The 24,277-nt window shown below is 53.8% G+C and overlaps 5 protein-coding genes across 7 annotated transcripts; 3 read left to right on the forward strand and 2 right to left on the reverse strand.

Moving 5' to 3' along the window:
• Nucleotides 1-626: 626 nt before the first annotated feature.
• PLTP (phospholipid transfer protein) lies at nt 627-10,884 on the forward strand. 3 transcript variants are annotated; one of them, XM_081149635.1, is made up of 16 exons: nt 627-945; nt 1,521-1,630; nt 1,710-1,809; nt 2,463-2,591; nt 2,883-3,038; nt 4,002-4,065; nt 4,147-4,210; nt 4,900-4,991; nt 6,185-6,358; nt 6,450-6,509; nt 7,697-7,861; nt 7,959-8,026; nt 9,751-9,793; nt 9,897-9,960; nt 10,044-10,120; nt 10,565-10,884. In XM_081149635.1, exons 2-16 carry the CDS (start codon nt 1,531-1,533, stop codon nt 10,694-10,696), a joined length of 1,488 nt encoding a protein of 495 aa, XP_081005761.1. In that variant the 5' UTR covers nt 627-945; nt 1,521-1,530; the 3' UTR covers nt 10,697-10,884. The 3 variants fall into 3 exon arrangements, with proteins under 3 accessions (XP_081005761.1, XP_081005760.1, XP_081005762.1); XM_081149634.1 differs by having other exon boundaries at nt 776-935; XM_081149636.1 differs by lacking the exon at nt 627-945 and adding an exon at nt 1,192-1,428.
• CTSA (cathepsin A) lies at nt 9,008-16,753 on the reverse strand. The gene is made up of 15 exons (XM_081149637.1): nt 16,584-16,753; nt 16,206-16,396; nt 15,927-16,038; nt 15,669-15,719; nt 15,492-15,578; nt 15,094-15,249; nt 14,683-14,774; nt 14,231-14,315; nt 13,606-13,697; nt 13,446-13,524; nt 13,223-13,362; nt 12,483-12,558; nt 11,726-11,815; nt 11,461-11,565; nt 9,008-11,187 (listed from the first exon to the last, which is right to left on the reverse strand). The coding sequence occupies exons 2-15, from the start codon at nt 16,394-16,396 to the stop codon at nt 11,104-11,106; spliced, it is 1,440 nt and encodes a 479-aa protein (XP_081005763.1). The 5' UTR covers nt 16,584-16,753; the 3' UTR covers nt 9,008-11,103.
• Nucleotides 16,726-18,795, forward strand: NEURL2 (neuralized E3 ubiquitin protein ligase 2). The gene is made up of 2 exons (XM_081149639.1): nt 16,726-17,754; nt 18,562-18,795. The coding sequence occupies exons 1-2, from the start codon at nt 17,013-17,015 to the stop codon at nt 18,675-18,677; spliced, it is 858 nt and encodes a 285-aa protein (XP_081005765.1). The 5' UTR covers nt 16,726-17,012; the 3' UTR covers nt 18,678-18,795.
• Nucleotides 18,796-20,175: 1,380 nt separating this feature from the next.
• Nucleotides 20,176-21,760, forward strand: SPATA25 (spermatogenesis associated 25). The gene is made up of 2 exons (XM_081149640.1): nt 20,176-20,293; nt 20,676-21,760. Exons 1-2 carry the CDS (start codon nt 20,239-20,241, stop codon nt 21,305-21,307), a joined length of 687 nt encoding a protein of 228 aa, XP_081005766.1. The 5' UTR covers nt 20,176-20,238; the 3' UTR covers nt 21,308-21,760.
• Nucleotides 21,761-22,475: 715 nt separating this feature from the next.
• ZSWIM1 (zinc finger SWIM-type containing 1) lies at nt 22,476-24,057 on the reverse strand (the record flags this gene model as incomplete). The annotated part of the gene is made up of 1 exon (XM_081149638.1): nt 22,476-24,057. The coding sequence occupies one exon, from the start codon at nt 24,055-24,057 to the stop codon at nt 22,687-22,689; it is 1,371 nt and encodes a 456-aa protein (XP_081005764.1). The 3' UTR covers nt 22,476-22,686.
• Nucleotides 24,058-24,277: the final 220 nt, after the last annotated feature.

The following is a 24,277-nucleotide window of genomic DNA, read 5'->3' on the forward strand; positions in this document are numbered from 1 at the left end:
CATTCCGTTTCAAAGCCAGAAAGTCCTGAGCAAATCGGGACAAGTTGGGCGTGAGTGCTTCTTTTTTAATACATAGTCAATGGACATTAGTCATTATTGCTTCTCCTTTACTCTTTCATCAGTTTGACAGCAAAAAGGTAGCAAGCGCCTGCTCTGTCCTAAGAGCTGGGACACTGTATGCAGTAGGTCTGTGGGGGTGGGGGTGGGGGGTACTGTGCAGAGAACCTAGCTCCAAAGGGTCACACACACAAAATCCACAGTTCCTGGGGAAAGGCCAAACCTCCCTCCGAGGTGATTCCAGCAGCTTGTGTGGACTTGCTTGGACCCCTGTGGGAGAGGTTCCATTGCCCTTTGGGTCCCCACTTAGTGACAGAGACAGTTGGGGGTCTCATAGTGAAGCCTGGCAAGGAGGGGTCTTGAGATGATTGTGGGTGGAAGGGAAGGAAAAAAAATGCCTTTGACATTGACTTTGTGGCTGCAATAAAGGCCTAAGAGGTAGTTCCTTTCATCACATACATTTTGCTGGATGAGGTAACTGAAACTCAGGGACCACAGTGAAGTGACTTGCCCAGGATCACGCAAAAGAGATGGGGAATTGGAATCTGAACCGAAGCCCCAGCGAAGCAGGGGCCGTTGGGGCGGGGCGGGCGCACCCCTGCATTTCCCGTCCTCCACGCGGCTCGGGTCCCCCACTTGTCCTGACAGCGGCCGGGCTCGGTGCCATCTCCTCCACCCTCCGGGCGGTCAGCGACCCGCCCCTTCCCCTCCCAACGCTGGGGGGAGGAGAGGAGAGCAGGAAGGAGAGGGGGGTCGGGACGCCCGGCTTTATAAAGGCGGCTGGGCCCGCGCCGCCCGCCAGACCCCGAGGCCCGGATTCCTGCGCCGCCCGCCGCCCCACGTGACCGCGCCAACCTCCCCTCCCCAGCTCCACTGCAGTGAGTTGGGGTGCGTCCCCACCACCCCCAGACCTTTGCCGAGCTGCGCGGTCTACTGAGCCCAGGGTAGGGAGGAGACCCCACGGAGGAAGCGCTGAGATGAGGGTCACCAGGCGAGCCCCCGATGGCAGGCGTTTAGGACCCAGAGGAGCCCGGGACCCCTCTCCGCCCCCGGGTCGGGGCCTGGGAGACTGTCAGCCATCCCCCAAGAATGCGCGTACAGCCGTTCCCATGGTAACGTGCCGGTCGCGCCCGCCCTCCGCCAAGTACAAGGAGAGGTTGTTGGGGAGGCTGGGGACTGGTCCCGGGAGGTCCAAATTCGTCACGGAGCGGTTGCGCCAGGGAACCGAGGATGTCCGCTCCCCCTCCCCCGTGCCCCAAATCCTCTGGGAGCCAGAACGCAAGTCGCATCGCCTCTCCAAGCCTCACTTTCGGCATCTGTCAAATGGAGGCAATATTACTGGTCTAAGTTCTCCGAAGAGCTATCTCGAGGGTAACGTTCCGGGCCAGCCCCGTCTCCCGGTTGGACACCCGAGGAGTGAATTTTAGCGGCCCGGTGACTCCTGTGGCCCACCCTCCCCCTAGGCCCGCTGCCATGGCCCTCTTCGGAGCCCTCTTCTTAGCCCTGCTGGCTGGAGCTCACGCCGAGATCGCCGCCTGCAAGATCCGTGTCACCTCCAAGGCGCTGGAGCTGGGTAGGGCGCCGGGGCGCGCGGTTGAGGGTGGGGTCACCCCCACGGTGGGCGGGGAGCTAAGGGTCTCGTCCTGCCTCAGTGAAGCAGGAGGGACTGCGCTTTCTGGAGCAAGAGCTGGAGACTATCACCATCCCGGACCTGGTAGGCGGGGAGGGCCGCTTCTACTACAACATCACCGAGTAAGTGGGGGGCCCCGGGCGGGGCTTCGAGGGTGGGGGCGTGGCCAAGTAGACGAGGCGGGACTTAAGAAATAAAATGGGGCCACAGGATGAAGGCTAAGCCTGCCCACCCAGGTGGGGTCAGGCAGGTGGCAGTGGCCTAGGAAATGTAAGCGGGACCAGGACCGGCTACGTGAACTGAGGCGTGGCCCGGGGAGCGGAGTCGGGAAACCTGCCCGTGGACGAGGCTGGGGCCCGGGGCGCCGGGTGGAGCTAACGGGAGAGGTCCTGGGAGCAGAAAGCGGCCTGTGGTGTAGGGCGGTGGCGACAGGTGGATCGCATCGTAGATGATGGAGACAAAATCAAAGGGCTCGGTTAAAAGACCAGGTCTAGCAACCCCAGGGTGTGGGAGGGAAGGGAGTGCAAGTAACAGGACTTCTAGGAGAAGGGGTGACGCTCACTTTTACGACCTGAGTCAGGAGAAGCCCATCTCTGAGCCACCCTAGTCCAAGTTGAGCCGCCCAAGCCCAGGTTGGACACTCGAGGAGCAATGGAATAATTCATTCCACCCACACCAGTTTCCCCGGCCCGGACTGGAAGAGGAGGGGCTGAATTTGCCGTGGTTGGGTGGAATCCCCTCTTGGCCTTGCACCTGACCCTGAGGCCTCCTGCAGGGTGAAGGTCACAGAGCTGCAGCTGACATCCTCTGAGCTCCATTTCCAGCCAGAGCAGGAGCTGGTGCTGCAAATCAACGATTCCTCCTTGGGGATGCGCTTTCGGAGACAGCTTCTCTACTGGTTCTTGTGAGGACCTGCCACCCTCAGGGGAGTGGCAAGTGGATCAGGGGGGCTGGGGATGATGTGGGGATGTGGGCAATCCTTTAGCCTTTCTGAGTCTCAGTTTCTTCGTCTGTACAATAGGGACGGTCACACCCACTTCTTAGGGGTTGATAGGGTTTGGTAGAATGGCTGGTAAACTGCAAAAGTGAAGCCTTATTAAGAGGTATCACGATGTATGGGGGTGGGGAGCAGGCAGTGAAGACTCGGTTAAGGTCCAGGATTGGGTGAAATTAACCCCGTCCCCCCTCCCCGCAGCTATGATGGAGGCTATATCAACGCCTCTGCCGAGGGTATATCCATCCGCATCGCTCTGCAGCTCTCGGGAGATCCCACTGGTCGGATCAAAGTGTCCAACGTCTCCTGCCAGGCCTCTGTCTCCAGACTGCATGCAGCCTTCGAGGGAACTTACAAGTAAGCCCCACCCCCGACCCCAGTGCACCCGCTTTGGGCCCCACAGCCCATCCGCCTAGTGTAATGCAAAGTGCACAGGCTTGGGCATCAGAACAACTGGGCCCAAATCTCAGCGCCACCACGTCCTGGCTGTGTGACCTTGGGCAAGTCCGTGAAGCTCTGTGCCTCAGTTTCCTCACTGGTAATATGAGGATGATAATAGAACCTATTTTATAAGATGTTGTGAGGCCTGTTTGTGTTAATATATGTAAAACTATTTAGAACAGTACCTGGCATATAATAAGTGGCTAGCCCCTTAACCGTGAGGATGTGTGCACAGTTGGGCATGAACTGGGTTCTCAATAATGGGTGGCTCTTGCTAGTTATAACGAAAACAATAACATAGGCCCAGGTTTGGGGCTGAGAAGGGGACTTTGTGCTGGTTTTGGAAGAGGACAGGGGAGAGGAGAAGGTAATACGCCATCTGGTATTGGTACGCTGTCAATTTTTTACTTATTCAATAAGGTGTATGCCAGCCACTGAGGATTCAGAAAAGAGCTGAGCCTAGTTGGAGGGAAAAAAACATTTGTCACTGGGGCCTTGAGACAGGGACTAAGAAAGTACTGTGGGGGTTCAGAAAAGGGCAGTCTGGGAAGACTGCCTAAAGGAGGAAGCATCTGAGCCCAGCCTGGGAATTCTAGAATGGGGGCACTGAGGGTAGAAGGGAGGGTGTGAGTGATCCCGTGGAGGAACCGGCTAGATTACTTTGGCTGGTGGGGGTCTAGGGTAGGAGAGGTCTTGAGAATAAGGCTGGGGAGGATTTGGGCATGAGTCATGGAAAACCTTTATTAAAGAGCTGGTAATTCAGGTCAAAGCTGGTGTGTCCAACCCCCCTGCCCCTATGTGTCTGATCAGTGATCTCTCCTGAACCTGCATGGGGATAAGGGCAGGGCCTGGGCTCATGGGTCTGTCCCCTTGTCGCAGGATGGTGTATGGGTTCCTCTCCACGTTCATCACCTCAGGGATGCGATTCCTCCTCAACCAGCAGGTATGGGCAGTGGCGGGTCTGGGGTGCAGTGGGGGTGACCTCTCTTTTTCAAAGGCCCTGACCCTGGCGCCCACCTCCCAGATCTGCCCAGTGCTCCACCACGCAGGGATTGTGCTGCTCAACTCCCTTCTGGACACTGTGCCTGGTGAGTTGGTGCCGGCAGGTAGGGAGCTCTGGACGAGGCCCTGGCCTGGGATGGGGTGAGAAGGAGGCCGGGTGCATAGGTGCACAGCGCTTCAGAGTAAGCCCCTTCCATACCCTGCTGTGGAATGGCCCTGGATTCAAATGTGACCTCTGCGGATTTACTGTGTGACTCAAGGTAAGTATTCACTTTTCTCTGGGCCTTGGTTTCCTCATTTGGCTGGTGAGGCCTCCCCCTGGAGTTGCTGTGAGGATTACCTGAAGGGCTGGTTGTCAAGGTCCTCAATATGTGCTTGCTGATCACTGTGGACCCCATTTGTGTTCATCACCTGGCACTTAATAGGTGCTTAATTAATGCGAATTCTCTTTTCCTAAGCTGTGACCTCTGTCTGCTGTGGAGCACGGACAGGGAAGGAGGAGGCAGGGGAAACCATGAGGGAAGGGAACCCCTTGCCATCTTGTTTAGTGGTCTGATGAAACCCCTGGAATAGTAGTAGTGATAGTAGTAGCAGCAGCAGCAGCTGCCGTTGTTGAGCACTTATTGCACGCCAGGCACTAAGTGCTTTCTACATAAAACTAATTCGATCCTCACAACAACCCCGTGAGGGATGTATTATAGTGACCATTTTATGGATGAGAAGCTTAAGCACCTTGCCTCACACAGCTTGGAGTGACTTGAGCCTCTCCCCACAGTACGCAGTCCTGTGGACAGTTTCATTGGCATTGACTACTCCCTCCTAAAGGACCCCGTGGTCTCCAGCAGCAGCCTGGACATGGACTTCCGGGTGAGCTGCCCAGCTGGTGTGTCTGTCACCAAATTCCCTCCTTCTCCCCAAAGTTCCTGGTTTTATCTTCCTAAAACACAGCTCTGATGAGGCCGCGCCGCTGCTGGGACTAACGTGGCTCCCGCTGCCTACAAAATTAGCTGCATCTCCTGGGTGTGGCACTGGAGCCTTGTTACTCTTGTCTGGGCCCACCTTTCTAACTTCACCCTGTTCCTCTGCAGCCACTCTTTCTCAAATAGGCCCCTCACTTCCTACCTCAGGGCCTTTGCTCGTGCACTGCCCTTCCCCATCTCCCCTGAAGGAGTTGGACATAGGGCTCTGTGCACATAATCTCATTTCATTGTCTCATAACCCTGGAGTCAGGTACCCATTTTAGGAATGTAGAGACTTGCTCAGAGGTGATGTCACTTGCTCAAGGCCACACAGCACCTTTGCTCCTCCAGTGGAGTGTAGCAGAATTTCAGAGCACAGATTCCAGTCCTGGCTCTGCCACTTACTAGTTGTGTGATCTTAAGCAAGTGGTTTTACCTTTCTGTGCCTGTTTCCTAATATGTAAGTGGAAATAACACAGTAAGAAAACATACCTCAGAGGATTAAAGGAGTTGGTCTATGTACAGATCACAGAAGTATCACTACCTATATATGTAAGCAGTAGTAATATGTAAGCTATTATCTTTTTTTAAATAAATCCTCACCTGAGGATATTTTTTCCATTGCTTTTTTAGAGAGAGTGGAAGGAAGGGAGGAAGGGAGGGGGAAAGAGAGAGAGAAAGAGGTGTGAGACACATTGATTGGCTGCCTCCTCCACGAGAGCTGGGGATCAAACCTGCAACCCAGGTACATCCCCTTGACTGGGAATCAAATCTTTGACCCTATGGTGCACGGGGTGATGCTCCAACCACTGAGTCACACCGGCCAGGGCAGTAGCTATTATCTTTACTGCCACCTAGCTTTCAAGGCCCACTCAAATGCCACCTCACCCTTGAATCCCTTTCTGAGCCTCCCTTCTCAGGTCTGATGGCATTGCTCCCTCACAGCACTCCAGCTGCCCTCCTTCCAATGCCTTTTAAGAAATGTGCTTAAGGGTCCACCAAGGACAGCAATGGGGTCCGACTCCCCACCACCCCACACAGTGCCTAGCACTGGGCCAGGAGACATCTGCCTTGGCCCTGACCCTGATCCCCCTACCCCAGGGGGCCTTCTTTCCCCTGAACCAGAACTGGAGCCTGCCTAACCATGCAGTGGAGCCCCAGCTGCAGGAGGAGGAACGGATGGTATACATGGCCTTCTCTGAGTTTTTCTTCGACTCAGCCATGGAAAGCTACTTCCAGGAGGGGGTCCTGCAGCTTTCGCTGGTGGGGGACAAGGTATGCCAGGGACTGTTCATGGGTTGGGCAAGACAGGACCTGTGATGGAGCTTCTGATGACCCTGCCTTACCCCCCAATTCCCCTGACCAGGTGCCCCAGGACCTAGACATGCTGCTGAGGGCCTCCTACTTTGGGAGCATCGTCCTGCTGGTGAGTGTTGGTGGGAGGTAGGGACATGGCCAGGGTGGGTGGGCACACCACCCACGGGACCAGTGAGATGTGCAGGTGGAGGCCCCAAGTAGCAGTCATGGAGTAGACAGAAGGCCTGGCCTCTGGCCGAGTTCCCTCACCTAGCTGAGCCTGGGCCTAAGTCTGTGAAGAGGGCTCGCTAGTTCCTGTCCCCTCTGTCCTTCATGAGGCCATGACCAGGACGGGCTGAGAACCCAAGCTCTGCAAGTAAGTGTAGGGGCTTTAACGACTAATATGTTATTCCTTTTGCTTATTTTCCTTTGTTTAATGGAGAATAGGGGGAGTTTTAAAATTTAACAAAAAATATTTCAGTGTCCTTGGTTCCATTTTGTAAATGATAGAGCTGGGATCTGAACCTAGATTATGAAACTGTGATTCCAGGTCACACTGGCATTCTCCACTACCCTGTACAACCTTATAGGGTTGTCATGAGAGTTAAATGAATTAACACACATACAGCAAGTGCAACAGTACCTGGAACAGCTCAGTGAACACTAGCTGCTGCTGTTACTGCCTTCATCACCATCATCAAACTTACGGCCAAGCATTGTTAAGAGCATGGCCTCTATGGCCAGACTGCCTGGGTTTGAATCCCAGTTTTGCAACTGAGTAACTATATAACCTTGGACAAGTTACTTAACCTCTCTGTGCCTCAATTTCCCCATCTCAAAAATGAATACCTGCCTCACATGGTTATGGTGAGGTTTAAATGAAGTGTTTGGTTAAGAGTACACATTGGTCAGTGTGGAAATCTAATAGTATTCCTACACTGCCCCTAGAAGAAACAGCACAGCAGTTTAGAGAAAGGAGGTATGGCAGGGGCTGGGACACGTCATGCAAAGAGACTGCCTCCGAGTCTGGATGGGAGATGGATCATGAATACTGAGAACTCAGGAAAGCAGAGAGAAGGAAGGAGACCTTCTTAGAACAAGACATTTGTGTGAGCAAAGGCACAGAGGCTGGACACAGTTCTGCAGAGTTTGGTTAGCCATACCTTTTCCATACCTTAGTCACTGGCATTCCATACCTTTGCCATACCTTTGTCACTCTGGGCTCCCAGAGAGCAGAGTCTGAGCCACCCTGTCCTCCAGGGGGCTCACCTGGGAACAGATCTGGGACTTGACCCTCCCTCCCTGCTCTATCCCCAGAGCCCAGCGGTGATCGACTCTCCGTTGAAGCTGGAGCTGCGTGTTTTGGAACCACCGCGTTGTACCATCAAGCCCTCAGGCACCACCATCTCTGTCACTGCCAGTGTCACCATTGCCCTAGCCCCACCCAACCAGCCTGAGGTCCAGCTATCTCGCATGATCATGGTGCGGGCACCAGGGCAAGGGCTGCCAAGGGTTGGAGGGAAGTGGGCTGGGTACCCGCCTGGTTAGTAACACACCGCCCCTCCCCACGTTCCCGCAGGACGCCCGTCTCAGTGCCAAGATGGCCCTCCGGGGGAAGGCGCTGCGCATACAGCTGGACCTGCGCAAGTATGCAGATTTCTGAAAATCTCGGGCAAGCCCTTAACCTCTCTGAGCCTCAGTGTCTTCAGAATAATCACATCGGCCTAGTAGAACTGGGGAGCCAAATTCAGCCACACCAGCAAGTCACTGGAGAGCTGTGGTCCTTGTTAACACAGAAAGTGCTTTATTAGAGTGTAACTCTCTGCAGCCTCTCATGACTCGGAGGCAGGCAGAGCAGGTATTATGGAGATGACCAGCCCAGCCCAGTAAGGTTAAGCGACATGCCCAGTCACACAACTGAGCCTAAGGGCATGTGTTCTGGCAGAAACCCAGCACAACTTTGCTTTGTAATCTTTTTCAAATTTTTTTATTAATTTTAGAGAGAGGAAAGGGGAAGAGAAACACTGCTTTGTTGTTTGTTCATTGTTGCTTCTGGAACGTGCCCTGACCGGGGATTGAACCCACATCCTTGGTGTATAGAGACAACACTCTAACCAACTGCGCTATCCAGCCAGGGTAGCTTTGTAATCCTAAGACAAGTCATTTTATCTTTCTAAGCTTTATTTTCTTCCTGTGTTAAATATAGATAAAATTAGCATCTACTTTTTAGGGATGTGCTGCCCAATATGATAGATACTAGCCACATGTGGTTATTTATAATTAAATTAATTATAATTAAATAGTTCCTCAGTTGCACTAACCACATTTCCACAGCCACATGTAGGTAGTGGCTACTGTGTGGGCAGTGCAGATACATTGGACAGCGCTGTTGTAAGGAGTTGAATGAGTGAATGTAGGGTAGTAGTTAAAAGCCTAGATTCTGGAGGGAGGTTCTGCCATTTTCCAGCTGTGTGACCTTAGGCAAGTAACTTAACTTCTCAAGGCCTCATTGGCCTCATCTACAAAGTGCAAGTCATAATAGTGCCTACATCTTAGGGTTGTTATAAAGAGTAAATCAGTTGGCATGTGAAAACATTTTAATAATATTTAACTTTTTTTTTTTTTTTTAATAATTTGTTGATTTTAGAGAGGAAGGGAGACGAAGAGATAGAAACATCAATGATGAGTCATTGATCGGCTGCCTCCTGCACGCCCCCTACTGGAGATCAAGCCTGCAACCCGGGCATGTGCCCTGACGGGGAATTGAACCGTGACCTCCAGGTTCATAGGTGAACACTCAAGCACTAAGCCACGCAGTCCGGCAGCACTGTACTTCTTGTTAAATAATAAGCAACACAGCTCTAGCTGGTGTTGCTCAGTGGTTAGAGCACTGGCCCATGCACCGAAGTGTCACGGGTTGGATTCTCAGTCAAGGGCACATGTCTGGGTTGCAGGTTCGATCCCAGGCCCTGGTTGGAGCAACCAATCAATGCGTCTCTCTCACATTGAGATTTCTCTCTCTCTTTCTCCCCTCCTCCCTCCCAGTCTCTCTAAAATAAAATCAATGGAAAAGTATCCTTCCATGCGGATTAACAAAAGTAATAATAATAAGCAACACATGCAAGGCTATCAGGAGAAGTCCGGCATGTAGGAAGTGCTTGACAAGTAAGCAGCCAGTGTGGGGAAAAGGAGACCTACAGGGAGAAGTGGCTCACCAAGGAAACACACCTGGAGAGTGGTAGAACACCCTGGAAAGGTGTATAGGTGGGACATCTAAGGCTGAAACTCAGGCTTCGGGCGGCTCGGCTGGGTGGCCTGATGGAGGAGCTTCCTGGGCTCATGCCCACCAGGCATTTCTTTCTCACCCACAGGTTCCGAATCTACTCAAACCAGTCTGCATTCGAGTCGCTGGCAGTGAGTTGGGAATGGTGGGTGGGCCAAGGCTAGGGTCAGGGTGAGTGGCTAAGGCAAGCCCACCCACTCCTCGCACCCTGACACCACCACCCTTCCCTCCCAGCTGATCCCACTGCAGGCTCCTTTGAAGACCATGCTGCAGATTGGGGTGATGCCCCTGCTCAATGGTAGGGTACGGGGTATGAAAAGGGAGGGGGGAAGGAGGGGGACCTGGGTGCGCCCAGACTGAGCCAGCTGTCCCCACCCACAGAGCGGACCCGGCGTGGGGTACAGATCCCACTACCTGAGGGGATGGACTTTGTGCGTGAGGTGGTAACGAACCATGCGGTGAGTGGGGGCACAAGGGGGAAGGAGGGCAGAGCCTTCCTCTCCCTCTGCAGGTTAGGAGTGCCGTCCAACCCTGTTATCAGTTCCTCCCTCATCAATTGCTCCCTCCCGTTTTAATCTTACATCAGATTCCTCCAGCCCTTTGCACAAGCTGTGTCCTCACCTTGGAACACTTTCCCGATTCCACTCCCAAAGCCTACTAATCTTTCAGGTCTTAGCTAAGAGGTCACCTCCTCAAGGCAGCCCTCCGTGAGCCCCAGAGGCTGTGCTCCTGCAGCCTCTATTGCAGCACCCTTCACAGCGAGTTATAACTGCTTTGCTGTTCCATCTGTCCCACTAGATTGAGAAGCCCTTCAAGGCCATGGACTCTCTCTTTATCTTTATCTCTAAACTCTGGCCTCAGTACTGGAATAAACAGACTCCCTTCCCTGCCCCGCTGCACAGGGCTTCCTCACCATCGGGGCTGACCTCCACTTTGTCAAAGGGCTGCGAGAGGTGATCGAGAAGAACCGGCCTGCGAACACCATGGACTCCCGGGTACCCAGTGCCCCACCACCCTCCACAGCAGCTGTCTGAGCCCTCAACCCCCACCCCCTGGCAGCTGCATTCAGGACCAATGCCTCTCATTCCCTCCTTCACCCCCTCACAGCTTATAGTGTCCTCTCTAATCCCCAGTGCCACAGAGAAGTCAGGGTTTTAAGCTGTACCCAATTTAATTCCATAATCACACTCAGTCCATCAATTACAGTCTGTCCAACCTCCCAGTGGGCCGTCCTGAGCTCTATTGTGTTCCTGGGGGGCATCAGTGCATTAAGGGCATTCTTTAAGCAGGGAGGGGACCAGACCCTACCCCAGTTAGGAATAAAGTGCTAACTCCACCCCCACTGCCCTGCAGGGGCATTTTGCGTTAAGGAGGACCTCCCTTCTAGCAGGAGAGGCTGGGAGGGGCTGGATCAGGCAGTAGGGGCTGTCGCCCATGGTCATCAGTATGGCTGCTTATTCAGAAAGCGGGAGAACATGGTGAGGGCAGCCTGGGGCTTGTCGGTGGGGACCATGTGTCCAGCGCCCTGAGGAGCAAAGCTCTGTGAGATTCCCTCCCCGTATAGCCCCTGCCCCGGGGGCTTCCTTCATCCCACTGGGTCCCCCTAGCCAATGACCTTCCTCCTCCCCAACTCTGCCCCAAACCTTCCACTCTTCTCCCTCTCTTCCCCCCTGCCAAAAACTTGCCCTTAGGGGGGCCAGATGGACACCCAGCATAAAAGGAAATGGGAAGGAAAGGATGGGTGGGTCCTGCCCCATCCCCCTTACCCCAGCTAGCCCTCACCAGGCCCAGGCCCTACCTTGATGGTGAGAAAGGTGATGTGAGAGAACTCCTTCACGAAGCCAGCAATCTGCTCCCCACTGTCGCTGTAGTTCACTAACCAGGGCCGGCGCTGTACCTCCATCTGCCCCACCAGGAAAGATTTAGCAGCCTGCAGTCACCCATCATCTCTGCTCACAGACACCAAGCCTCAAGACCTCTAGGGCCAGGAACTCCTCTAGGTTTGCCTTGTGTGCCAGGCATGCTCACCCTAACCCTGCACCAGCCTTTCCCTGTGGCCTTACCTTCTGGTTGAGGGAATCCACAAACCACTCATCCCCCAAGAAATTGCAGGCCATGTCCACGTCTCCATTGTAGAGCAGGATCCGGTATTTCTGGAGCAGAGCAAGGGGAAAGTGGGAGGTCTGGAACAGCCCCAGGCCTCGGCCCTTACCAGGTTCAAGCCCTACCCCTACGGGAATTCAAGGGGCCAGCTAAACAGCATGGGCCAGGAAATGCTTGCATTTTCTGACTGCTTTCCTATATGTCCAATGCTCTATGAGGTGCTCTACCTAGAAAGGGAGATGCCATTATTAACCCTATTTTACAGATGGGGAAACCAAGTCTCAAGATACGTGAGAAACTTGCCCAGGGTCACATGGCTAGTAAAGAAACTCCCACCCAGGCAATGTGATCCAGAGCCCATGCTCTAACCTCTGTACTTATAGACCTGGCCCTAACCTGGCTCTGCTAGTGTCTCCTAGGTGACCTTGGACAAGACCCTCTCCCACCCTGGACCTCCATTTGCCTATTTGTAACACAATCTGACTAGCTCTTCTCACCCTAAAGGCTCTTTGGCTAATGCAAACCCCTCAATCTCCTACAGCAGAGCAGCATGGGGTGGGGCCAAAGCCAGGTTAAATTCTAACCCTGCCAACTATAGGACCTTGGGCAAGTGACTTCACTTCTTGGAGTTTCAGCTTCCCCTGTCCCCCCTGCCTTGCCACACTGCTCCAGGGTCCTGATGCTGCTGGTGGAACCAGCTGTGATGCCCCTACTCACCTGTGGGGCAAGCAGCTTAAGGTACTGGGAATGCATGGTTTGGTAGAGACGACGGTACTGTATATTCACAAGGAAGCTGCAGGAGCAGGTGGGCAGTCCCCGGGAAGAGTAGGCATGGGGAGAAAGAGTCAACAGATCAGACCTCCTCTCCTATCCCAAGCTCTAGTCTAGGAGGCAGACAGCTGGGACTCAGTCCCCTCCTCAGGCGTGTCACCTCTCTAGGACTTGCCTAGATGGCGGGGCTGGAATTCAAAGGTCCTCAATCCACTGCCATTTAGAAATGCATAGGGACACTTTGGTTGTTTCAATGACTGGGATGCAAAAGGCATTTAGAGCATAGGGGCTTGTAGGTGTGAAAACCACAGCATATAACAACAGTAGGGCATGGACACTGACCAATCCAAAGGGCCCTGAGTGGTTCCTGCTGTGCCTCTTGTCACCTTTTTACTTGCAGGGGGTCAAAGGAGAGCTGAGCCACTGGGGATGGCACTGGAGCAGAGGTGAGGGAGGGGAGTTGGGAGTGTGTCTGTTTACTAAATGCCATGGAGGTATTCGATATTTTAACAACCATGTGGCTATTTAAGAATGAACTGGCTGAACATCAACTTAGGGGTTAAACACCCTTGTAAAACAACTCACTGTGGTCCCGAGTGCCAAAAGATCCCTGGGAACTTATCTGATGCCCACGAGCCCAACAGGATGCCACCCCCCACCAGCCATAAGCAGCCACAGAACCTCACTTGCATAGGTCCCAGCTGGGCAGCTGCTCAGGGATGTGGAGGGCCTTCCGCACAAAAGGGTTGTTGAGGTAGGTGGAGGCGGCTGTGGTGTTGGTGCAGGGGGGGTCCATGTGCACCCTATTCCCAGAGCGCAGCAGTGCCTGAGGGGAAAGACATGGGCAGGGTCTTTGCTTCCCTGCCCTGCCCTGCCCCACCCTGGGAAGAAGCCCAGGCCTTTGCACACCTGATGCCATGTCCGCTTGAGTGGCAGGCGAGTGAAGATGTTGCCAAAATCCTGGACCACAACAGTATCCTTCTCATACCTGTGAGAGAAGTGGGAGGATGGGTGCTTGAGCCTCCAGAGAGGGCTGCAGTTGGCTCAATGGGCACCCAGCAGTGCTTACCTTAAATGGCCTGGCACCCCCCCAGCACATGGGGCATAGAGGTTGTAGATGTTGAGGCCAGAGTTACCCACAATGTGGGACACTTCCTGGAGCTGCAATGACACACCAATCCACCATGCTTTACAAAAACCTGGCCTCCCCATGACATCACCAACTTGTCCCAAGATTTAGAGCTTCCCTACTTTTTTCACACGTAGGGAAACTGAGGCTCAGTGGAAGGACTCTGCCAGACCTAGGTCCAAATCCTAGTGCTTTTACTTCCTAGCACTGTGACTTTAACATTCTTAGCCTCAGTTTCCTCACCTGGAAAATGTGGATAATATGATCTCCCTTGAAGAAACTGAAGATTAAATGTGCACTGACACAGTTCAGCAGTCCTGGCACATGGCAGATGGTCAATAAGAGAAGGCCTTGCCCCTCACAGGGGTTACAGGATTTGCCCAGAAAGTCACAGAAAGTGGTGGGACTGCATCTATTCATGTGTCCCAGAGAACACCCAATCGCTGAAAGATGCAGGATAGGACCACAATGGGGGAGGGGGCAGGGAGTCCCCACGGAGAGGATGTGGTCCTGTTCTCAGGACTGGGAGTATCAGGGGTGACACACGGTAGGGGCAGGACCTTACACTGTTCACACATTCTGGGTCTTTGTTATCGTAGAAGTTACACTTGTCTTGAGGGCAGCAGTGGGTCTGGAGGGAAGACCAGAGCCTGTACAGGAGACCAGAGTGAAAGTGCTTAGAGACCCATGGTGGGCAGAGAAGGCGAGAGCCCTGCCTTCTCCCTCCAACTTCCCATCGTAACCAGACCCCAGGGGAGGAGGAAATATATCATAGGGTGTGGTATGTAGATCCCCAACCGAGGTGCCCTTGGGCCATCATGCTGGCCCTCCTTGGTCCCTTTAAATTCTAATCTCTAGTCTCTGGCCTTTTAGCACCAAACCCTTCTAGCAACCCCAGCCCCCACCTTCTGCTCATAAACCAGAGTAGGGCTCAGGATATTATGTTCCTAGAGGACAGACTTGAGATTTTGTGACCTGTCCCACTCTGAATATTGCCCGGCTGCCCCCCTCCCATACCTGTTCCCCAGAAGGCCATGGTAGTAGGCAAAATAGACGAGAGAGTTGTCATTCTGCTCATAGGAGGAGAGTCCGTTGCCCACAGCCAGCCCCTGTGAAACAGTCAGGGCATCCAGCTCAGTGGGGTGGAGGGGTGACAAGGAGCCTCCCCTGACCTACACCCAGACCTTCAGCAATACGAAAACTGAAAGCCAGGGTGGTTTGTCGGGGGGAAGTGTGGGCAGAGGCCACACAACAGAGAGAACAGTTGGCAGCCTGACAAGTGTTTCTTATCATGGGAGGCACACGAGCAGAGAGACCAGCTCGTCGCAAGGATGTTATGGAGTCTGGGTTGGATGGGGAAGTTGGCCTGTTTGACCTCCCCAACCATGAAGCTATGACCATAAGTTTCCTCGCTTCCCTGTCCTGTACCTGAAGGTTCATGCTGGGGTCCTGCATGACCAACACAGCCAGGGTGGGGATGTAGATGCCGGCATAGCTCTCTCCCGTCAGGAAAAGCTCATTGTCCTTGTACTCCGGGAAGAGGCGGAAGAAATCTTGAAGGGCCTCAAAATTACTCTGGGCGACCTGGGGATGGCAGGATGGAGGGGGTCGGGAGACTTTGGTATCTGAGCTGGAAAGAATCTCCAAATAATGACACCAACTCACCCTGTTTCTACAAGAGAAATTGGCTTGATAGTGACAAGACCACACCACAAAGCATGTAACAGCCAAAAATAGACTCCAAAGCCATGATCTTTCTCTCCATGTATCATGCCACCTTTAGAGAACCAGGGAGACTGGGGCACATGGGCAGGTGCAGAACTCACCTCGGTGTCATTGGTCACATAAGACTTGTCATTAGAGTAGGAGAAGCCCACCCCAGCTGGGGATTCAAGGTACAACATGTTGGCAATCTAGAGGGGAGGAAGAAACCAGCTGAAGAGGGCTCCACACCCTATCCAAGTGCCCAGACATCCCCGCAGGACCCACAGCACCGCCTATACCAGGTTCCAAGAATACGGGTTGTACTCCAGGGTGACACCATCTGGTTGGACCTGAGGAGAAAAGACACGGCTGATTAAGTCCCAAGAACCAACTGGGTGGAGGCAAAGGGCCGATGGTACAGATAAACTAAGGCTCAGAAAAAGGGCACATTTTTGGGAAAAAGACAGAAGTCCTTTTCTCCCTTTTCCCTGGCCTTTTCCTTTGGGAAGTGCCCCCTCCCTCTCCTTTTCTTGGGAGGAGAGCTGCTTTCCACTCACCAGGAAGGGGCCATGCTCAGTGAGGAAGCCGTCTAGGGAGCTGCAGCCCGGCCCTCCGTTGAGCCACAGCACCACAGGGCTGCTCTTGGGATCCTTCTGGGACTCCACAAACCTGGGAGGGGTGTCAGGCCTGGCTGGGTGCGGGTGGAGGGGCCTCTTCCAGCCCTCCCTGCTCCCAGGCTCCCTCAGGGGTCTTCAGGACCCCCCACCCCACCCTGCAGTCCTCCCCTGAAGGGCATCACTGGGCCCCTTCCCCCGCCCTGGGAGGGAGAGCCGGACCAGTAGTGGAGGTGCTTGGAGCCGGAGCCTCTGAGGTAGCCGGAGTACTGGCGGAAAGACGGCTGCTTGGCCAGCCCGGGCAGACACTGGATCTCGTCCTGATCGGGCGCCGCCTCGCCTCGGGGCGACCAGAAGAGCAGCAGCAGCAGCAGCGGCGGCAAGAACCGCGGCGACAGCGCGGCTCGCACCATCTGCGAAGGAAGAGGGCGCCGGCTGTTTACTGGCTCCCGGGCTGCCCGCAGCCGGCCCTGGGCGGGGTTGGCGGCGCTCCCGCGAGGAGGTCTCCGGCCCCCGCCCCAGCTCCCAGCGCCGAGCCTCCCCTCCTCGCCCCGCACGCCGCGGGCTCCGGGATCCCTTCGAGTCTCCCGCGTCCCTCACCTCTGCTCTCCCAGGTCCTGAGTCTGCAGGAGCGGCCGGGCGATGGGAAGTCACGTGTACCCAGAATCACGTGTGCTCGGCCGTCAGGTGACAGGCGCTTCCGGATGCTTTGCCTGGTTGGCTGACCCGGGGTGGAGGGGGCGGGGGCGGGGGCAGCAGCAGTCCCCACCCAGTCAGGGTCCGCGGGCCTCGCAGCGCGTGTCCCTGGTGCGGGCGACCGAATGACTCAGATGTGGACGGCCAGGGTCCCCTAGCCTCCCAGGGGGCTCTGTCCTAGGCGAGATGGCCGCGAAGGCGGCACTAGGACCCCACGGACAGGGCCTCGGGGAGGGGAGTAGGGGGAATGCCTTACGCGCCCCCGCGGTCACCTTCCGAGCCAGCTGCCCAAAATAGCCCCGGGCGCCCACTGGCCTGCCTCATGGCGGGGAGATGGCCGCTGTCTCCGACCCCGTGGAATTGGGTGCGCCCTGGGGACCCGCGCGCCCCGAGCCCTCTCCCACCCGCTTCCACCCGGTGCACGGTGCCAACATCCGTGTGGACCCTTCCGGGACGCGGGCCACACGCGTGGAGAGCTTCGCCCACGGCGTGTGCTTCAGTCGCGAGCCGCTGGCCCCGGGCCAGATATTCCTGGTCGAGATCGAGGAGAAGGAGCTGGGCTGGTGCGGCCACCTGCGCCTCGGCCTGACTGCCCTAGACCCCGCCAGTCTGGCGCCCGTGCCCGAGTTCTCGCTGCCTGACTTGGTCAGCCTCGGCCACACCTGGGTCTTCGCCATCACGCGCCATCACAACCGCGTGCCCCGGGAGGGCCGCCCGGCTGCGGAGGCAGCGGTCCCCAGCCGGCCCCCAGCCCTCCTGGTGGAACCGTATCTGTGCATTGAGCAGTTTCGCATTCCCCGGGACCGCTTGGTGGGCCGCAGTAGGCCCGGGCTCTACAGCCACCTCTTGGACCAGCTCTATGAGCTCAACGTGCTGCCTCCGACCGCGCGCCGTAGCCGCCTAGGCGTTCTCTTCTGCCCACGCCCCGATGGCACGGCCGACATGCACATCGTCATCAACGGCGAGGACATGGGCCCCAGCGCCCGGGGGCTGCCCGCCGCCCAGCCCCTCTACGCAGTGGTGGACGTGTTTGCCTCCACCAAGAGCGTGCGTCTGGTTCAGCTTGAGTATGGCTGTAGGTATCCCACCTCCTGGGGAGCGACCCCTCCTGGCCCAGTGTGGGGACCCAAACCTCCTAGGCTCCCAAGCCAGCTAGCAAGGCCTTGGTCTGTCCAGCATAAATTTAGAAGTTGGGGAATCTGACCCCAAATTATGCCTCTGCTTGTGATCTTGGATAAGTCACTCCCTGGCTCTGGGCCTCAGTTACTGGTCTTGGCTGTGAATGATTAGAATGCCCTCCAAGTTCCCTTCTGGCTTTGATAATATTTTCTGTATTAACCTAGGGCAGGGATTCTAAACAGATTTTAGATTCTGAGTCTCTTTGAGAATTGTGCCCTCTTTTATTAGACAAATGCTCCTAGATTTGGGCATACCAGTTTAAGGGCATTACAGACCCCAGATTGAGAGCTTCTTAATCCTGAGGTCTGGTTCATTATAGCCCTGGTAAACCCTTTATTTAGACCTCTGATCACTTTTTATTTATTCAGTGAACCAGAACCCACTCTGTGCAAGGCCTGTGCTGGAGGCTGGAGTTGCACAGATAAATCAGACACTACCCCTGCCCCCTAGAAGCTGCTAGGTGAGGGGGAAGGGAGGGTGCTGAGTGTTATAATAGAAATAGGGCTGCAGCATTGTGAAAGTGTTGTAAAAGAGGTGCTTATCTCAAACACACGTACAGCTCCATGAGTCATGGGGGACCTAGAGAGCAGAAGGGAATTGCTCAACTTAATAACAAAGTGGGGCACAAGACCTAGATCTTTTGGGACTCAGCTTTAGATGCACCCTCCAGTTCAGATTGCCTTTGACCATCTTCTTTACACAGTGCCGTCCCTGCAGACCTTGTGCCGCCTAGTGATCCAGAGGAGCGTAGTGCACCGGCTGGCCATTGATGGGCTCCACCTGCCCAAAGGACTTAAGGATTTCTGCAAGTACGAGTGAAGGCCTGCAGCCACCCTGGAACAGAGTCCAGGGTCGCATCCTGGCCCCAGAGCTGTGGCTGGTCTGAAGCTGGCCATACTGCTGTCAGCCAGGACCAGAAATAAACAGCCAATGCTGATGCTCATCGTTAGAGGGTCTCCTTGCCCCTGAAGCCTGTGAGGAGCACTTTTAGAATGGCTGTGGGTTAGCAGGTCAGAGCAAGAGAGAGCATTTTATTATTATTTTTATTTATTTTTAAAATTCATGTATTGATTTTTTTTTTTTTTAGAGAAAGAGAGAGAGAAACATCAATTTGTTGTTCTACCTATTCATGCACCCACTGGTTGATTCCTGTTTTGCCCCGACTGGGGATTGAACCTACAACCTCGGTGAATTGGGATGACTTGGTATATGGGGATGACTCTCTAACCAACTGAGCTAGCCAACCAGGGCAAGAGAGAGCATTTTATTTTATTTTTTAAATTGATTTTAGAGAGGAAGGGAGAGAGAGAAACTTCAGTTGGTTGCCTCCCGAATGCGCCCTGCCAGAGGACTGAACCCACAACCCAGGTATGCGCCCTGACTGGGAATAGAACCCGCCATCTTTTGGTGCACAGGATGACGCTCCAACCACCTGTGCCACACCAGCCAGGGCAAGAGAGAGCATTTTAGACATTATTTAGACCAGAGGTTCCTAGCCTGGCCTGGCTACTCATTACAGTGATAGACTCCATCTCCAGAGATTCTTAGATTTGTCGGAGGTTTAGGCCTCGACGTTGTTTTGTTTTAAAAAAAGTATCTTTATTGTTGAAAGTATTACAGATGTGTGTCCCCCCCCGACCCTGTTCACCCTACTCCGGCCCTAGACATTGTTTTTGTAAAAGCTCCCCTGGAGATTCTAATGTACAGCCAGAGTTGAGAAGTGTTTCCCCTAGAACAGAGGTCTCAACTTTGGCACATATTATAACCATTTGAGGAACTTTGAAAAATACTGTTAACTAGGCCTGACCCTAGAATTCTGCTTTAATTGGTCTGGGATGAGGCTGGACATCAGAATTTCTAAAAGCTCCCAAGGGTAACTAATGTGCAACCTGGTGTGAGAACCAGTGCCCTAGACCAACTATTTCATTTTGTAGATGGGAAACTGAAGCGCAGAGGTCACATAGCAAATGAATGGATGCAGAATATTCCTTCTCTCACACTACAGGCACAAAGCACTAGGTTCCATTATTTGTATCCCTGGTTGTTGCTTCCATACAAATGGTCTCATTTAATTTCTCACTTCTGGTGAGGTAGTGGGCAGTCATTACCCCCACTTTACAGGTGATGATATCAAGGAATAAAATGTCCAGGTGACTAACCCAAGGTAAAGGCAAGAACCTAGAATGCCCAGATCCTGGTCCAGTGCTCTTTTAACCACATCACATTGTCTTGCAGAGGTTCTAGAATGAACAGATCAATGCTGTGAGGTGGATTCCAGGTACAGAGGGGAGGGACTATGAAGTGACATTCTAGAAGGGTGGAGAGGGTAGGAGAGGAGGCAGATGACTATTCCTTCACAAACAGCGGCTTTGGGGTAGCCATGTCCTATTTCATGTCTCCACAAACTCATCTAGGTCTTCTGCCTTCTGGCCAAGGTGAGAGAGGGGCTCTTAGAACTGGCGTGGGTACAACTTTCCCTGAGAAATTGCTTCCTGGCTCTGGGGAGGTGGAGGTTCTGCTGAGCATTTTGGGGCTGGCCCTCGAGTCAATTCTTTTCACAGAAAAGCCATTACCAAAATGCTTGCCAATAGCTACCCACTTGCTCACTCATTCATTCAACAAACACTTCTCCATCACTTAGTGTAGAGGACCGGGGGTGTGGATATGAGTAAAACCTAGTTTTCAACCACTAGACAACCCTCTTAGGCTGGTCTTAATTCCTCCTTTTCCCAGTGCTCTGCTCCTCTGCCCTGCCCCTCAGGGCCTCCTCCCCAAAGAGACCAAGAATAATAGCCCATCTCATTCCTGTCTCTGCAGGTGAGACTGCTTCTAGAGGCTCATCTCTTGGCCCCTATAGTCCTATAGAGCCAGTGGTGGTGGCCTCTGGTGGACAAGGCCAACTGAACCAGAAAGCTGAGCAGGTGGTACCTGCTGTCCAGGCCTGGGGCCCAACCCTGGCAATGCCGGAAGCCAGGGGCTGCCCTGGGGGGCCTAGATGGGAGACACTGCGGCAAAAGGAATACGGCCGATACTGCCACAAGTTCCCCCATGTGAAGCAGCCGGAGAGCTTGGGCTGGGAGGATGGCTGCTCCAGAAGCAGAGCTCCCCACCTGGGTGGCTCCAGCAGGCCTGGGCCCCTACTACTATGTGGGCTGTCACCAGGGGTTGTGCCGAAGCCTTCTGAGGCAGGGGGTAAGGAGGCCGGCTCCCAGCCTGACATCTGCATTCTTACCCTGGCCATGATGATTGCTGGCATCCCCACCGTGCCGGTCCCAGGCCTGCGGGAAGAGGACCTGATCCGGGCGGCTCAAGCTTTCATGATGGCCCATCCGGAGCCAGAGGGGGCTGTGGAGGGGGTGCAGTGGGGGCAGGCACATGCCCACACAGCCTCTGGGCAGATGCCCCTAGTGAGATCCAGGAGGGGCCAGCCTCCTGGCTCCTGCTTGTAGCTGATGAAATAGCATTAGACACATAGGGTGGCTTCTCCGTATGGTTTTTGGGCAGACAGGGTTGGGGGTGCCTATGGCAGGGATGGGGATAGGGTGATTGTTTGAGCCACTGTAATGAATAGCAGTCCTTCATCAGGGCCCAGACCTCAGGAAGTTTTGTCAGATACCACTAAGCCAGGAGACGAGTCTTGTCACAGTAATTACAATGAAAATTATCTGAGGTAGGGAACCCTGCTTGGAAAGTGGAGGCCTCTTTTGTATTGTTTTAGGACTTGATCAAAATTTCTTGTACAAAGTCCTAGGCAATGTGAATTTCCTCTTGCCTTACATTTCCTAGCCTGCTGAGGGCAGGTGATGAAACCACAGGCAAGGAAGGAAAATGAACACTTATCTGAGCACCCACTGGCCATCAGGCCCATTATATGCCCACTCCTTTAATGTTTTTTAAATATATTTTTACTGATTTCAGAGAGAGAGGAAGGAAGAGGGAGAGGGAGAGAAACATCAATGATGAAAGAGAGTCATTGACCGGCTGCCTCCTGCACACCCCCTAATTGGGATCCAGCCTGCAACCTGGAATCGAACCGCGATCTGGATCATAGGTAGATGCTCAACTGCTGAGCCACGCCAATAGGGCCACTCTTTTAATCTTACCAGTGCTGTGAGGATCTCCATGATGAAAAATTGGGGCTTAGAGAGGTCACTTGCCTGAAGTCCCATAGCTAGTAAAAGGCAGACCAGGCCTCAAAAATCATGCAGGTAAGGAACCAGGATTTGCATGTAGTGTCAGACTCCAAAGTCTCTATTCTTTCCATGACATTTCCTAAAGTGCCTTCCACAAGATAAAAAACTAGACAAGTGCTAGAGTAGGCAACATTCAACTTTAATGACCTCAGGATGGGGCAGGGGGTGGGGATGGTAAAAAGCCTGGGAACCTGGCTGAACCAGCTCCTCTAAGGGGCCTCTTCCTCTGTAAGTTATCTCATGACTGGGGAAACTGTTATCTCAGACCTTGATCTCCACCCACTGTCTATATCTCTTATCTTAGAGCAGGGTCACCTGTTTTTATAAGATCCCAGAGCTAAGAATCGTTTTTACCTTTTGAAAAGGTTGGAAAAAAAAACAACAAAAAAAACAAACCAAGAACATACAACAGACTGTATATGGCCAGCAAAACCGAAAATATTTACCTTTGGGCTCTTTACAGAAAAGGTCTGATGACTCCTGTCAGGAAACTAGACATATTGTAGGTAGCAGTCTAGAGTAGAATAGAAAACCCCTGTTTTGTCCTGGAGGGAGGGTCCATGGAAGTACAACGGTGTGAATAGGGGAGGACGTGAGTGTGTACCTGTGTATGAGCATCTCTTGGCACAGGGTAATCACAGTTGGACCTGCTCATAAGGGCCAATCCAGATGTCGGCCAGTTCCCGCAGGGTGCTGTACCGCCGTTCAAACTCCTCCTGGCTGCAGTGTTGTAAGAGCTGACCCACCTCCTCAGTGAGGAGAGCTACAGCCAAGTGCTTATCCAGGGTCTCATTCCATTTGCTGTCCAGGATGTCATCTAGACTAGCAGCACAGTCTGCTGTCCACTGAGGTGGCAGCATATCGGGCTGGAGCACCTGGTGGTGGGCATCAAGCATGGCTAGGATGTGGCGGCAGGGCAGGTGGAAGGCCTGGTTAAAGTAGCAGGTGCAGCTGGCAGGGGGCTGGGGCTGCACTTTATGGGTGTCTTCCAGGATCTGTATGTTCACCTTTTCTGAGCCAGAGCCAATGAGTTGCACAGATTTCTGGACCACAGCAAGCTCACACAGGCAGAGCTGGGCTGCTGGCTCCGTGCAGATGGTATGGAGGGAGTTCTGAATGCAGGCTTCTACCAACTGTTCCACTTTGGGGCTTTGGGGGCTGACATCCAAGGGGGCACGATTGCTCTGGAGACTCAGGCCTAGGCTGAAGCTTGCCTTGTCTCGAGAGTTCTGCTGCATGTATCGGAGCAGGGAGGTCATGCCTTGTTCCACAGATGGGGTGGTGCCAAAGAACTGGCTGAGGATGCGGGTGGTGACCTCCAGGCCCTGGAAGTAGTGGCTGCTCTCGGCTTGGCTTCTCCAACGGTGGGCCAACCAGATGCGGTCATTGAGCAGCCAGTATGAGTGGAGCTTGGGGAGCTGGTCTGGGGGGATGCAGTTGCTCAGGAGTGTATACAACTTCCTCAGGTTGCCAGCTGTGGCTGAGCACATTGTACTCTGCAGGGTGGTCAGGAGCACCTGCTCCACAGGCTGTTCGAGGGAAAGCTGATAGAACTTGCCCTGGAGAAACTTACAGATGTGGAAGGCTGAGGGCAGGACCTCAGCTGTGGGGAACTCCATAGATAGGGTGGGCAGAGGGAGGAAGTAGGGATCTACCAGGATAGTACAGATTCTCTCCCAGGCTGGGTTAAACATCTTGAACACCTGGAATAACCGAGTCAGGCCTTCGGCATCCTCTTTGGCAGGAATGGCAAAGTAGACTGCCCTGGCAAGATGACTCTCCAGCTGCACCCGAGGGCCATCCACAAGGAAGGTATATAACACCTTGCCCATTGGGTTATAGGTCCGGTGGATAAATAAGATCTCAGGGAAATGGGCAAAGATGCCCTGCATAACGTAGCTCTGATAGTTGAGGGTATCTAACTTTTCAGTCTTGCTAACTTGGTACAGCAGTATAGGTGGGCTTGGGTCCTCAATGAGGAGCTCATTCAGCATTGTTAGGGCCATGGGGGAGATGGGAGATGTCTAGATGCCAAGGTCAAAAATACTTCTCTGCAAGGCTGCTGTACAGGAGGCTCTCAGTCTCTCAAGCTCCAACTAAGTTGAGGCTTGAGGCTGGACTGTATTTCAAAGATCGTGTTCCAAAGAGGGGCCTATGGAGAGGAACAGAGGTTTAAGGAGATAATAGGGGCTTGGCTCTTCAATTATTCAGACAATATTTATTGAA

The sequence above is a fragment of the Miniopterus schreibersii genome (assembly GCF_964146895.1).
Source record: "Miniopterus schreibersii genome assembly, chromosome: 10".
Taxonomy (NCBI): domain Eukaryota; kingdom Metazoa; phylum Chordata; class Mammalia; order Chiroptera; family Miniopteridae; genus Miniopterus; species Miniopterus schreibersii.